This window comes from Sapajus apella, unplaced genomic scaffold (assembly GCF_009761245.1).
Source record: "Sapajus apella isolate SASKATOON/1434 unplaced genomic scaffold, GSC_monkey_1.0 scaffold45, whole genome shotgun sequence".
Lineage (NCBI taxonomy): Eukaryota > Metazoa > Chordata > Mammalia > Primates > Cebidae > Sapajus > Sapajus apella.
The window spans coordinates 89160-104803 of NW_022436985.1; the positions used below are offsets into that span (position 1 = coordinate 89160).

General features: G+C 36.4%; 1 protein-coding gene across 3 annotated transcripts in view; it reads left to right on the top strand.

Moving 5' to 3' along the window:
• The window catches only part of STPG2 (sperm tail PG-rich repeat containing 2), a 613616-nt gene that overhangs the window by 15642 nt on the left and 582330 nt on the right, over nucleotides 1–15644 (top strand). For all 3 annotated transcript variants that reach the window (XM_032239554.1, XM_032239555.1, XM_032239556.1), the window contains one exon: nucleotides 1054–1218. In XM_032239554.1, the coding sequence (XP_032095445.1) occupies nucleotides 1054–1218 (165 nt within the window). The remainder of the gene's footprint in view (nucleotides 1–1053; nucleotides 1219–15644) is intronic.

Consider the following 15644-nt stretch of genomic DNA (forward strand, 5'->3'; position numbering starts at 1 on the left):
AGCAAATTTTGATAAAAGGATGATCACCCTAAAACTTCTGATTCTAACATTAAGTTAGAGATGGGGTTTCACCATGTTGGTGAATTTTTACATAGCTTTTTTCGGCATTAAATTATACATGTAGGTGACTTTATACATTTATTTATAATTTCACATAACTTCGCTATATTCATAATTCACTTTTATATTTTGCTATTTCCATTTAGCATTATATCATAGACACTTTCCTGCTGTATAGCTTGCATACTTAGGATATTTATACAAGACTCAGGAAACATGGAAACAAAAGTCAGGAACTGGGAAGAAATGAAGCCAGAAAGTGTTACTGAAAAATATAAAGTTTGTTTTTGCACAGCAGATAGTATAATAGCATGATTGTTGATGTGAATAGGATTGCCTGTTTTTAGAATCAGTAATGATGGCTTTCCTAAGCAAGATAAATAACTAATCCAAATGAGAGAGAATCCTTGCTTCTTTTGATGACTTTAATAGTTATCTATTCTATTCTATTCTATTCTTAATTTAATAGTAGTGTATTCTCTTGGTTTATAGGATAAAGCAAGACAGACTTGAATTGACTTCTTTAAATTACTTTTACAAAACAAACATTTTTGGCTGGGCACAGTGGCTCATGTCTATAATCCCAGCACTTTGGGAGGCTGAGGCTGGCAGATCATTTGAGACCAACAGTTCGAGACCAGCCTGGCCAACATGGTGAAACCCTATCTCTACTAAAAATACAAAAATTAGTCAGGCATAGTGGCAAATGCCTTGTAGTCCCAGCTACTTGAGAGGCTGAGTTCGGGGGCAGAATTGCTTGAACCCTGGAGACAGAGGTTGCAGCGAGCGGAGATTGTACCACTGTACTCCAACCTGGGTGACAGAGTGAGACCCTATCTCAAAAAACTAGTAACAAAACAAACATTTTTGTTTTATATTATGAAACTCATTAAATCACTATTTAATAGTTGCCTTTTAGTAAAGTTTAATATTTGGTTCTTCATTCACCTGCCTCTTAACTTTAAATAAATAATATAAAATGTTTCCTTGTAGAAAATTTCAAGCACACCTGCACTTACCAGAAATGTTGATGTTCCTTCAATTCCTTCTTATGGAAAGTCATATGGTTATCATCTTAATGATGATGGCAGTATTATAAAACGTCTTCCACCTGCTAGTGACAATACACTTGGTCCAGCATATTACAAACCTCAATTTGTAAGTATAATGCATTTCATATTGACAATTGGAAAATTGTTTATGATTTATATGTGGGTTTCTTTTTTTTTCTGGCTTATTTCTCTAAAAGAAAGTGATTACATGTTTTAGTTAATGTAACATGAACTGTGGTAACAAATAGGCTCCCCAATTTTAGTGGCTTAATACAGTAGAATTCTTTTTCCTCATTCATGTGACATTTCTTGTTAAGTGACTTTCCTTCATGTAGGGATTCAGGGACACAGGATTATTCCATTTGTGTTTCTGTCATCCTCTAGGGATTTGTTGTCATCCCTATCCAGCTGGCAGTAGAGGATGGGGAATTATGTGTTGGAAGTTTTTGTAGGCTAGGCTTGGAGTTATAGCCAGTCACATGGCCATACTTAACTGCCAAGGAGGCTGGAAAATATAGTCTATGTATCTCAGAAGAAGAAGAAATGGGTGTAAATTGCTAGGAGTCTCTGCCACAATGTATAATCATAAGTAATACATAGAAATTCTTTTTCTGAATTTGAAAAGAAAAAAGAACATTTTGTTTTTAAAAGAATTGGAATCTGAGAATGTAAACATCATTTATTCCAGAAATGATTATTTAAAAAAAATGATAAGGTGCTTTTCTCTGACTGAAATATCAATTATAATATAGCTAATTCATCTCATCTAGAGTTTAAATTTCAAGCCTGACCAGAGTTGTCAAGATTTCATTCAGACAATTGAAATGTATGTGTTATCCATGAATATAGACAATGAATATAGATGGTATGTCTGGTTTTCCTCAATTATAAGACAGAAATCATAGTACTTTGAACCAATGGTATTTTTATACTTCAATGAGATATAGAAGAACTAATTCTAGTGAGGAAAATTCTAAAAGTAAGCGTAGATTTAAGGAAAGGCTTAAGGAGACATCTTGGGTAAAGAAGAGGCATTCTCAGTATTGATCTTGACCTTTAGTCCCAATATTCTATAGTTATTTGTTGGCATATGACTCCATCTTTGGGCTTAGACTTAAGCACCTTCAAAAACCATTTGGTTTGTGGCAGTAGGTACACTGGGAAGTTTTGGGGGTTTTAGATCCTTTGAGCCATTAACATCTTTTTTCTTAAAATCTTTTAATTATAACATGTATCAAACACATAGATAATATGAAAATAATAGTATATACCTATGTAACCATCACACAGATAAAACACATGTTAAAATTTCATCACGTTGGAATTAGCTTTATTTTAAAAGAAATGTGTTATTACAATGTTTGCACTATTCTCCTGTCTTTATTCCTCTCCTTTTGCCACAATATACATTAAACCTTCATTACATATTAATAAATATATATGAATAATAATTTTTAAAAATGATTTTAACATTTAATATTATCTGGTGTATATGTTTCTTGGGTTTTTGCTTACTGTTATATTTTCCAGATTTAACCATATGACCATATTACATCTAATTCATTCATTGTTTGCAGTTAGATGTTTCTTTTAAAAAAATAATTTAATCGTCAAAATAGTTTCAGACTTAAATAAAAACTTACAATAATAATAATAATTCTTCCTAAAGTACAGAGATCACTGGTATGAAAGAAAAAAAAGGAAAAAAAAAAAGAATAATAATAATTCTAACCTTTACTCAGATCCTGCAGGTGTTAACATTTTATCACATTTGTTGTATCATTTTTTCTCCCCATATATTTATATTATTATTTTTATTAAATCATTTAAGAGTACATTTTGGATATGATGCCTCTTTACCCCTATGTGGTTCATTGAATGTGTTCTAATAACAAGACATTCTTAGAACACTAGCCGAAGATGGCTGATTAGAAGCAGCTGTGTTCTGTGGTTCTCGCTGAGAAGAATGAAAATGGCAAGTGAATTCACATTCAAATAAGGTATCCAGGTTCTCTCACTGGGACTGACTGGGTGGTTGGTGCAACCTACAGAAAGTGAGGGAAAGCAGGGGGGTGATGATGGCCCACCTGGCAGTGGCATAGGGCAGAAAGAGCTCCCTCCCCCAGCCAAAGGAGGCAATGAATGAGTGTGTGTTGCCCTGACCAGGAAACTACACTTTTCCCACAGATCCTTGCAACTTGTGGATCAGGAGATTCCGTCTTGAGCCCATACCACCAGGGTCTCAGATCCCGAGCACAGAGCTGTGCAGGCTCTCAGAGGCCACTTAGATTGGCAGCCACTAAGGCATGCAGCCACCTGGGAAGGCACTTGGACACAGGAGTTGTTTTGCATACCCCAGCCCTGGGAATTCTGGTGAGGCAGATTGTCCCTTCCTGTAGGAATGGGGCTGAAGCCAGGGAGCCAAGCAGCATTATTCAGTGAGCCTCACTCCCATGGAACCTCACTAAGACCCACTGGCTTGGAATCCCTGCTGGCCAGCAGCAGCAGGCTGGAGACTACCTAATATGACTGAATTTATGGGGGAAGGGGTAGGTGCCATCTCTGCAGCTCCAGTTGGCTGTTTTCTTCTACTAGTGCCAAAGAAACTGAGTGTTTTGTACAGGGAGGAATTGCCCACACTGCCGCACAGTGGGTGTGGCAGATTGTGGCCAGACTGCTTCTTTTAGTGGGACCCTGATCCATCCTTTATCACTGGGCAGGGCCTCCCCATGGGAATTTCAGAAACTCCAGCCAAGTATTTATGGACAGAACTCTGGTCTTCCTGGGACAGAGCCCCTTGTGGGGAGGGGCAGCTGCAGTCTCTGTAGTATACCCTATTTAGTCTTTCCTGGCAGCTGGTTTTGGAGAGCCTGGACAGTCTGGGCAAGGGGGATTCATCCCATTTCAGCACACCTGCTCTATCAAGGGGCAGCTAGACTGTTTCTTTAAGCAGGTCCCAGATCTTCTTCCTCCTGTCTGGGTAAGACCTCCCAACAAGGGTCACCAGACACCTCATATAGGAGCATTCCGGCTGGCATCAGGTCGGTGCCCCTCTGGGACAGAGCTCCTAGAGGAAGGAGCAGGCTGCCATCTTTGCTGTTTTGCAGCCTCCACTTGTGATAGAGGGTTGGGGAAGAACCTAGGCAAAAATTGTGTGGAACCCCAGAAAACTGCAGCAGCCCTACAGAAGAGGGTCCTGATGTTAAGAAAAAAGCAAACACCACCACCACCAACATCAATAAAAAAGACTCCACAAAAAACCCCATCCAAAGGTTAGCAGCCTCAAAGATCAAAGGAAGATAAGCCCACAACGATAAGAAAGAATCAATGGAAAAATGCTGAAAACTCAAAAAGCCAGAGTGTTTCTTCTCCTCCAAATGATTGCAGCACCTCTTCAGCAAAGGTACAGAACTGGGCTGAAGCTGAGATGGATGAATTGACAGAAGTAGGCTTCTGAAGGTAGGCAATAATGAACTTCACTGAGCTAAAGGAGCATGTTTTAACCCAATGCAAAAAAGCTAAGAACGATGATAAAACATTACAGAAGCTGCTAACCAGAATAACAAGTTTAAAGAGAAACATAAATGACCTGATGGAGCTGAAAAACACAACATGAGAACTTCATGGTGCAATCACAAGTGTCAATAGCCCAATAAACCAAGCACAGGAAGGAATCTGACGTGAAGAATATCTTGCTGAAATAAGACAGGCAAACATGATTAGAGAAAAAAAAAATGGAAAGGAATGAACAAAACCTCTGAAAAATGTGGGATTATGTAAAAAGACTAAACCTACGACTGACCGGAATACCTGAAAGAGATGGGGAGAATGGAACCAAGTTGGGAAATATACTGCAGGATATCATCCAGGAGAACTTCCCCAACCCAACAAGACAGACTGACATTCAAATTCAGGAAATCTGGAGAACTTCAGTAAGATACTGCATGAAGTCAACCCAACAACACTTAATCATCAGATTATCCAAGGTCAAAATGAAAGAAAAACATGTTAAGCGCTGTCAAAGAGAAAGGCCAGGTCACATACAAAGAGAAGCCCATCAGACAAACAGTGGGCCTCTCAGCAGAAACCCTACAATCTAGAAGAGATTGGGGGCCAATATTCAACATTCTGAAATAAGAGTTTCCAACCCAGAATTTCATATTTGGCTAAATTAAGTTTTATATGTGAAGGAGAAATAAAATCCTTTACAGACAAGCAAATGCTGAGGGAATTCTTCACCACCAGGCCTGCCTTACCGGAGCTCCTGAAGGAAATACTAAATATGGAAAGGAAAAACTGTTACTAGCCACTACAAAAACACTCTGAAGTTCACAGGCCAATGACATTATGAAGCAACTACATAAACCCGTCTGCAAAATAGCCAGCTAGCATCATGATGACAGGATCAAATTCATACATAACAATATTAACCTTAAATATAAATGGACTAAATGCCCTAATAAAAGACACAGAATGGCAGGATACAGAGTCAAGATCCATTGGTGTGCTGTATTCAAGAGACCCATCTTGTGTGTAAGGACACACACAGGCTCAAAATAAAGGTATGGAGGAAAATTTACCAAGCAAATGGAAAACAGAAAAAACCAGGGCTGTAATCCTAGTTTCTGACAAAACAGACTTTAAACCAAAAAAGAAAACAACAACAACAACAAAAACGAGGGTATTACATAATGGTAAAGGGTTCAATTCAGCAAGAAGAGCTAACTGTTCTAAACATAAAAACCCAGTACAGGAGAACTCAGATTCATAAACCAAGTTCTTAAGAGATCTACGAGAGACTTAGACTCCCACACAGTAATAGTGGGAGACCTCATTTGCAATATAAGATCATCAAGACAGAACATTAACAAAGATATTTAGGCCCTGAACTCAGCTGTGGATCAAGTGGACTGATAGATATCTACAGAATTCTCCAACCCAAAACAACAGAATATACATTCTTCTCAGCACTACGTGGCACTTAATCTAAAATTGATCAGATAATTGGAAGCAATACACTCCTCAGCATATGAAAACCGAAATTATAACAAACTCTCAGACAATGGTATAATCAAATTAGAACTAAAGGTTAAAAAACTCACCCCAAACCACACAACTACATGAAAATTCAACAAACTGCTTCTCAATGACTCCTGGGTAAATAATGAAACTAAGGCAGAAATCAAGAAGTTCTTTAAAACTAGGGAACAAAGAGTCAATCTACCAGAATCTCTGAAATGCAGCTAAAGCAGTGTTAAGAGGGAAATTTATAGAACTAAATGCCCACATTAAAAAGCTAAAATTGACTCTCTAAAACTAAAAGAACTAGAGAATCAAGAGCAAACAAATCCCAAAGCTAGCAGAAGACGAGAAATAACATCAGAATGGTACTGAAGGAGATAGAGACATGAAAAACTCTTTAAAAAATCAATAAACCCACAAGCTGTTTTTTTGAAATTAATAAATAGACTGATAACTAGACTAATAAAGAAGAAAAGAGAGAAGAATCAAATAGACACAATCAGAAATGATAAAGGAGATATCACCATTGACCCCACACAAATACAAACAACCATCAAAGGATACTATAAACACCTCTATGGAAATGAATTGCAAAATCTAGAAGAAACGGATAAATTCCTGGATGCATACACCCTTCCAAGACTGACCCAGAAAGAAGTCGAATCACTGAATAGACCAATAATGAGTTCTGAAATCGAGTTAGTAATAAATAGCTTACCAACCAAAAAAAAGCCCAGGACAAGACAGCTTTATAGCTAAATTCTACTAGAGGTACAAAGAGGAGCTGATACCACCTCTTCTGAAACTATTCCAAAAACATGAAAAAGAGGGACTCCTTCATAACTCATTTTATGAGGCCAGCATTATCCTGATACCAAAACCTGGGAGACATACAACAAAAAGTGAAAACCGTAGACCAATATTCCTGATGAACATCGACGCGAAAATCCTCAGAAAATACTGTTAAGTCAAATCCAGCAGCACATCAAAAAACTTATCCACCATATTCAAGTTGCAAGGTTGGTTCAACATCTGCAAATTAATAAATGTAATTAATCATACAAACAGAGCTAAAGACAAAAGTCACATGATTATCTTGATAGATGCAGAAAAGGCCTTTGATAAAATTCAATGTCTTTCTTGTTAAAAACTCTCAATAAACTACACATTGAAGGAACATACCTCAAAATAGTAATAGCCATATATGACAAACCCACAGCCAATATCATATTGAATAGGCAAAACCTGGAAACATTCCTTTTGAAAACTGGCACAAGACAATGATGCCCTCTCTCACCACTCCTATTCAACACAGTATTGGAAGTTCTGGTCAGGGAAATCAGCCAAGAGAAAGACATAAAGCATATTCAAATAGAAGAAGTCAAATTATCTTTGTTTGCAGATGACATGATTCTACATCTAGAAAGCCTCATTGTCTCATCCCAGAAGCTTCTGAAGCTGAGAAGCAACTTCAGCAAAGTCTCAGGATACAAAATCAATGTGCAAAAATCACAAGCATTCCTATATACCAACAGGAGACAAGCAGAAGCTAAATCATGAATGAACTTCCATTCATAATTATAGAACTAAATGCCCACATTAAAAAGCTAAAATTCACTCTCTAAAACCAAAATAATAAAATACCTACAAATATAGCTAACAAGGGAAGTGAAGGACCTCTTCAAGTAGAACTACAAACCACTGCTCAGGAAACCAGAGAGGCCACAAAGAAATGGAAAAACATTACATGCTCATGGATGGGAAGAATCCACATTATGAAAAAGGACATATTGCCTAAAGTAATTTATAGATTCAATGCTATTTTCTTTAAACTACCATTGACATTCTTCGCAGAATTAGAAAAAGCTATTTTAAAATTCATAAGGAACCAAAAAAGTATAGCCAAGACAATCCTAAGCAAAAAGAACAAAGTTAGAGGCATCATACTATCCAACTTCAAACTATATTACAAGACTACATTAACCAAAATGGCTTGGTACTGGTACAAAAACAGACATGTAGACCAAAGGAACAGAATATAGAACTCAGAAATAAAACTGCATATTTGATCTTCAATGAACCTGACAAAAACAAGCAATGGGGAAAGGATTCCCTATTTAATAAATGGTGCTGGGAGAACTGTCTAGCCATATGCAAAAAATTGAAATTGGACCCCTTCTTTATACCTTATACAAAAATTAACTCAAGATACAGATTACAGACTTAAATGTAAACTCCAAGACTATACAAATCCTAGAAGAAAATTTGAGCAATACTATTGAGGACAGAGGTGCAGGCAAAGATTTCAAGACAAAAATGCCGAAAGCAATTGCCACAGAAGCAAAAATTGACAAATGGGATCTAATTAAACTAAAGAGCTTCTGCACAGCAAGAGAAACTATCATCAGCACAAATAGACCACCTACAGAATGGGAGAAAATATTTGCAATCTATCCATGTGACAAAGGTCTAATATCCAAAGTCTATAAGGAACTTAACCAAATTTACAATAAAAATTCCAGTAAAAAGTGAGCAAAGGACATGAACAGACACTTCTCAGAAGAAGACATTTATGTAGCCAACAAACATATGCAAAAAAACTTATCACTGATCATTAGAGGAATGCAAATCAAAACCGCAATGAGATACCATCTCACGCCAGTTAGAATGGCAATTATTAAAAAGTCAAGAAACAACAGATGCTGGTGAGGTTGCAGAGAAATAGGAATGCTTTTATTCTCTTGGTGGAAATGTAAATTAGGTCAACCATTGTGGAAGACAGTGTAGCGATTCCTCAAAGATCTAGAAGCAGAAATACCATTTGACCCAGCAATCCCATCACTGGGTATATACCCAAAGGAATATAAATCACTCTATTATAAATATACATGTATGAATATGTTCATTGCAGTACTATTCTCAATAGTAAAGGCATGGAATCAACCCAACTGCGCATCAGCGACAGACTGGATAAAGAAAATGTGGCATGGCGGGGTGCGGTGGCTCATGTCTGTAATCCCAGCACATTGGGAGTCTGAGGCAGGCAGATCACCTGATGTCGGGAGTTTGAGACCAGCCTGGTCATAGTGAAACCCTGTCTTTACTAAAAATACAAAAAAATTAGTTAGGCATGGTGGCGTGCACCTAGACTCCCAGCTAGGCTGAGGCAGGAGAATCTCTTGAATCTGAGAGGTGGAGATTGCAGTGAGCCAAGGATGCACCATTGTACTTCAGGCTAGGCACCTGAGTGAGACTCCATCTCAAAATAGAAAACAAACAATAGGCCGGGCGCGGTGGCTTACACCTGTAATCCCAGCACTTTGGGAGGCCAAGGCGGGCGGATCACAAGGTCAAGAGATTGAGACCATCCTGGCCAACATGGTGAAACCCTGTCTCTACTAAAAATGCAAAAGATTTAGCTGGGCTTGGTGGTGCATGCCTGTAGTCCCAGCTACTTGGGAGGCTGAGGCAGCAGAATTGCTTGAACCTGGAAGGCGGAGGTTGCAGTGAGCTGAGGTCATGCCACTGCAGCCTGGCACCTGGTGATGGAGTGAGACTCTGTCTCAAAAAAAAAAAAAAAAAAGAAAACAAACAATAAATAAAAAATGTGGCACGTATACACCATGGAATACTCTACAGCCATAAAAAGGAAGAACTATAAAAAGGAATGAGATTATGACCTTTGCAGGGACATGGATGGAGCTGGAAGCCATTAACCTCAGCAAATAACAAAGGAACAGAAGTCCAAACACCTCGTGTTCATATAAGTGGGAGCTGAATGATGAGAACACATCGGCACAAGGAAGGGAACAACACACACTGGGGCCTGTTGTGGGTGAGTTTGGGGGATGGAGAGCATCAGAAAAAAATAGCCAATGTGTGTGGGGCTTAATACCTAGGTGATGTGTTGATAGGTGCAGCAAACCACCATGGCACATGTTTACCTATTTAACCTGCAGATTCTGCCAATGTACCCTGGAACTTGAAAAAAAAAGACATGCTCTTTTATAATCACAATGCAGTTATCAAAATCAGGTCATTCATTATTATGAAAAATATTGCTAATTATCTCATATCTTTTATAGAAAAAATTTTTGGTTCAGAATTTAGTCTGATATTACACGTTGCATTTAGTTGCATGTCTCTTTAGAATCCTTTAATTTGGAACAGTTCTTCAGTATTTGTCTTTAATCTTTACTTTTTTTTGAAGAGTACAGGTCATTTATTTTGTTAGCATATTCTTCAGTTATGGGTTTCTGTATATTATGAATATCTGAAGGTTTGTTTTATATTTTGGCAGGAGTACTATAGAAGTGATAGATTCTTTTTTTTTTTTTGAGACGGAGTTTCGCTCTTGTTACCCAGGCTGGAGTGCAATGGCGCGATCTCGGCTCACCGCAACCTCCGCCTCCTGGATTCAGGCAATTCTCCTGCCTCAGCCTCCTGAGTAGCTGGGATTACAGGCACACGCCACCATGCCCAGCTAATTTTTTGTATTTTTAGTAGAGACAGGGTTTCACCATGTTGACCAGGATGGTCTCGATCTCTTGACCTCGTGATCCACCCGCCTCGGCCTCCCAAAGTGCTGGGATTACAGGCATGAGCCACCGCGCCCGGCCGAAGTGATAGATTCTTAATACATCATGTAATGAGTAACAAGGTATTTATCTCATATATGATTATGTTAACTTGAGGTGGTGTCTTCTAGTTTTATCTCATGTAAAGTAAATATTTTTTGAGGATTACTTTAAGGCTTTAAGAATAAATAGATATTTAAGAATGGTTTAAGAGTAGATATTTAAGATACTTAAGGAATAAATAGATATTTCATTTCTCATCAAAGTCTTACCTATTTTTCATCAAACTCTTACTTAATAGTTTTAACATCTATTGATGATTGCTGAACCAGTTTTACCATGATGCTTATCAAAAGATGATTTTCTAACTCTATTTTTTTAACCTTTATTTGTTGGCATTTTACTACAAAGAAGAGCTTTATTTTTTCCCCATTTATGTGTTTATATCAGTATAGATTCATGAATTTCTATTTTACTCAAAGGGTTATAATTTATTTCTTTATTGTTTATTTTGAGACATTGGTGATTCCAGATTTGACCCTTGGGAACCTCTTAAGCCACTTACTGTGTCTTTATGATATGTTCATATCATTCTTTGAACATTTCCTTACTTTCTGTGATAATAAGATATTCCAGGTTCATTTTATGCTTTTGCCTGCCTCAGCCTTGCAATCAACCACTTCTTTAAGAAGCTCCGCTTCCATAGCAGCAGAATGTATTTCAAAGTAAGATCTGTATACTAGGTACATGCATTGCTACTGGGTGTTATGGCTTCTAGGTCATCTCAATGGACAGAGTAAGAAATCTATACTTACTTTTTATTTGTCTATTAAAAGCTTTGAGTTTATACATAATACCTCCAATTTCAGTCTAACACTACAGGTTTATTTTAATCTTTTCTTTTCCATGTTTGACTTGCTGCTTCTACAGTGAGAAACCTAGCTCCCATTATCCTCAATTACGTACTGATTTACTTAATCCCATGGTATATTGAAAGTGGTTTTAGAATTGGTAACCTATCACTGCAAAAAACAGACGTGAGAATGTATTAGCTCCTACCTTCAGGTCACCTTGAGGCTCTACACAAGCATAAAGTGATGGCTAAGACAGATTTGTAAATCGACTGCTTGAGCATTCAAATTATGCACCAACACATGTGCAGAGGACCTTGGCAAAGGTTGGAGACTTATTGGTTTGAGGAACTTAGGAAAATTTTTGTCCAATCATTATTTAATTGTTAATACTCAGATATTTAAGATACATGCCACTGTCTGTAATGAAGACTAATTATCACATTGTAATTAATAGGATGATGGGAGAGTCAAGGCCTGGAAAATCAAGTATGTCATAGAGAAGGAGAATGAAATATTCTTGAGACAAAAACTCAGCTAATCAGGATGAGATTTCATATACACACATGACAAAGAATACAGAGTTTAGAGAATTAGTCTAGGAAAATCACTAAACAAACCCTCAGGGTAGGAATTCTGATATTCAGAGTTGTCACATTTTATCATACAAAATAATCTGGTTTCAGCAAAGAATTATGAAACATGCAAAGAATAAAAAAATATGGCACATACCCAGAAAAAGAAACTATTCTTGAGGAAGCCAACGCATTAGACTTATTAGATAACATTTTTTAATTAGCTATTTTAAATATGTTTAAAGAAATAAAGGAAACTATGTCTAAAGAACTAAAGGGAAGTATAAGAATAGTGTCTCACCCAATAGAGTGTATTAATAAAAAGATAGAAATTATAAAAACAAACCAAGTAGAAGTTCTAGAATTGAAAATTATAAAAATAGAAATGAAAAACTTGCTAGAGGAGCCCAAAATAAAATTTGAATTGGCTGAAGAAAGAATTGGTTAACTTGAAGACATGTCAATTGATACTATGCTGTCTGATGAACAGAAAGAAAATAGGAGGAAGAAAAGTAATCAGAGCCTCACAGACCTAGGGGATACCATCAACTATACCAACATACACATAATGGGAATCTCAGAAGGAGAAGAGAGAATATTTGAAGAAATCCTGGCTGAAAACATCCTGAATTTGATGAAAAAAATTACACAAAGAAGAAGCTCAACAAACTCCAAGTAAGATTAATGCAAAGAGATGCGTACCTAGACACATCACAGTCAAGCTGTTGAAAGCCAAAGACAAAGAGAAAATCTTGAGGGCAGCAAGAGAAAAGTGACATACCATGTAGCAGGAATCCCCCAAAAGGTTAATAGAAGTCATGAGGCCAGAAGGCAGGGGGACGACATATTCAAAGTGTTGAAGAAAAAGACTGCCAATCAAGGATTCTAGAATCAGCAAAACTATTTCTTGAAAACAAAGGAAAAAATCAGATCTTTTTAGATAAATGGAAGCTGACAGAATTTGTTGCTGGCTCACCCTCTAAAAGAAATAGCAAATGCTGGGTGTGGTGGCTCACATCTGTAATCCCAGAACTTTGGGAGACCAAGTTGGGCAGATCATGAGGTCAGGAGATTGAGACCATCCTGGCCACCATGGCGAAACCCCATCTCTACTAAAAATACAAAAATTAGCTGGCCTGGTGGTGTGTGCCTGTAGTCTTAGCTACTCAGGAGATTAAGGCAGGAGAATTGCTTGAACCCAGGAGGCTGAGGCTGCAGTGAGCCGAGACTGTGCCACTGCACTCCAGCCTGTGTGACAGAGTGAGACTCTGTCTCAAAAAAAAAAAAAATAAATAAATAAAAAATAAAATAAAATAAAAGAAATAGCAAATGGATGGAGTCTTCAGGTTGAAATGAAAGGTTATCAGACAATAACTAAAATTCACACAAAGAATTAAAAGAGTAAATATATATAAGCCAGTATTATTTAATTTTTGATTTGTAACTCTTTTTAGAAAAATTTCTATTCATCATGGAACAAACTAGAAATAATACATTTTGTGTTTAAATACAGTAGTAGGAAGATATTTTAAGACTAATGGATTGTTTTATGCTATAAAACTTATGAAGAACCCAGTTAATTCTGGTAACATGGAGAGTAAGGATATTGTAAGTTATATGTTTCCTGTTCCAGCCACGAGAATTCCCATTTCTTCCTGGTTGTGGGAGTTTTTGTCTCAAGAATATTTCATTCTCCTTCTCTATGACATACTTGGTTTTCCAGGCCTTGACTGTCCCATCATTCTATTAATAACAATGTGACAATTAGTCTTCATTACACACAGTGGCAAGTATCTTAAATATTTGAGTGAGATATGTTTACCTCAACATTATGTTCAATTCTGTAAAAATTCCAGTGAAATGGTCTTATGGTCTGATATTAGGATATTCTTTCCAAGGTGAAGGACAAGTTATGCAAAGAAGTGTAATGGAGCCAGACTTCCTGGTTATATGTCCTGACTCTACCACTTAATAGTTATTTGTCCTTGGCCAAGTTACTTAATTTTTGTGCTCAATTTCCTTATCTGAAATATGCTGGAAAAAGAAAAAAAAAACAACTATGGTCTAATATATTGGAATTAGTATTTCTTCTTCACAACTAGTCATAGATCCTTGGCATTAGCTTAATAATTCCCCAATCCCTCTTAATCTCAAAATGTAATTCTTACTTTAAATTTGTTTTGTTTCAGAAATAATGTATCATCTATTAGAAGGTCACAATAATGCCTCGAAGCTTCCCTGCATGCATAAAATTTTTTTCCCACATGAATAAGCATTACTTTGACATATAAAACTTGATTTCTTCCTGGCTAAATTATTATTTATAGAAATAAGAAGAAATTTATTTGATGACCTAATTTATTTGATGAGCTAATGTAATAATTATTGAATCAATACAACTTGTATTTACTGGAATAAAAATCTAAATGTAATTTAAAAACATGTTATATAGCATGTACATATATAGTTTTCTATATCAGTTAAACACATAGTTCATAATATTCAAGAAGATTCAGCAAAGTTTAATACAAACTGAATTGTAATATTTTTTGAAATCCCCATCTTGGATTTGAGAGAACTAGAGATAGGGTGGCAAAGCTCAGTAGTTGAAGGCTTTATTTTCTTCTGTTTCTCCTGCAGAAAAATACAGATTCTTCACAAACTACTGCCAAATTGATACTGTAATAATGTTAATTCAAATCTTAAACAAATTTTTGATAATTCTATGTTATTCTTTGCTTGCTTTTTGAAATAATATTTAATACTATATGGGAGTTTAGTTTCCAGAGGTGCCTATTGATAGAAAATTAAGAAAATAATCCAATAGATGGGTAATTATTGTGATTCATTCCTAACTGGTGAATCCCATTTGCTGAAGCTATCTAGTAGAGCTTAAATATAGAATTAAAAGTTGTATGAGACTCTGAGTGACAAATGATAAACTTTACCTAAATTTAATTTGTAAAGAGAAATTTTACAAAAAAGATATATAATATTTTGAATGGTAAAATTTAGCTTCTTTATTCTTTTAGAAGAGCCTAGGTAACTATTAGAAATCTATTTTTCAAAGGTGGATTTCACAAGCAAGTTTGTGGTTGGAATGATGATACTGACATATTTGCTAATGATAACATGCTGGGAATTACCTGTGTGCTGCCACACTGGAAAACAGACTATTAGTGTTTGAATTGATACACTTTGGGACTTTTAGTTCTCCACAAATTCTGTTTCCATATTTAATTATGGAAAGATGTGGGGGAAAGTTGCATAGCCCCATCTTCATTTATTTAATTGTCAGCGAGAGTGGCAGTTAGTAATTCTTCTTCAAATTATATTATAGCATTCACTTAAAATAATGCAGTTCCATGCTGAGTTTGCTTCAATTAAGTCATATTTTATTTGCTAATGACTTTTGAAGTTGACAGTGACCTTGAAGTTCGTATTGTCAACACTTCTTGACATCAAAGAAAGTGTGATTCAGAGATGAGTGCCTCAATTTATCCTTTG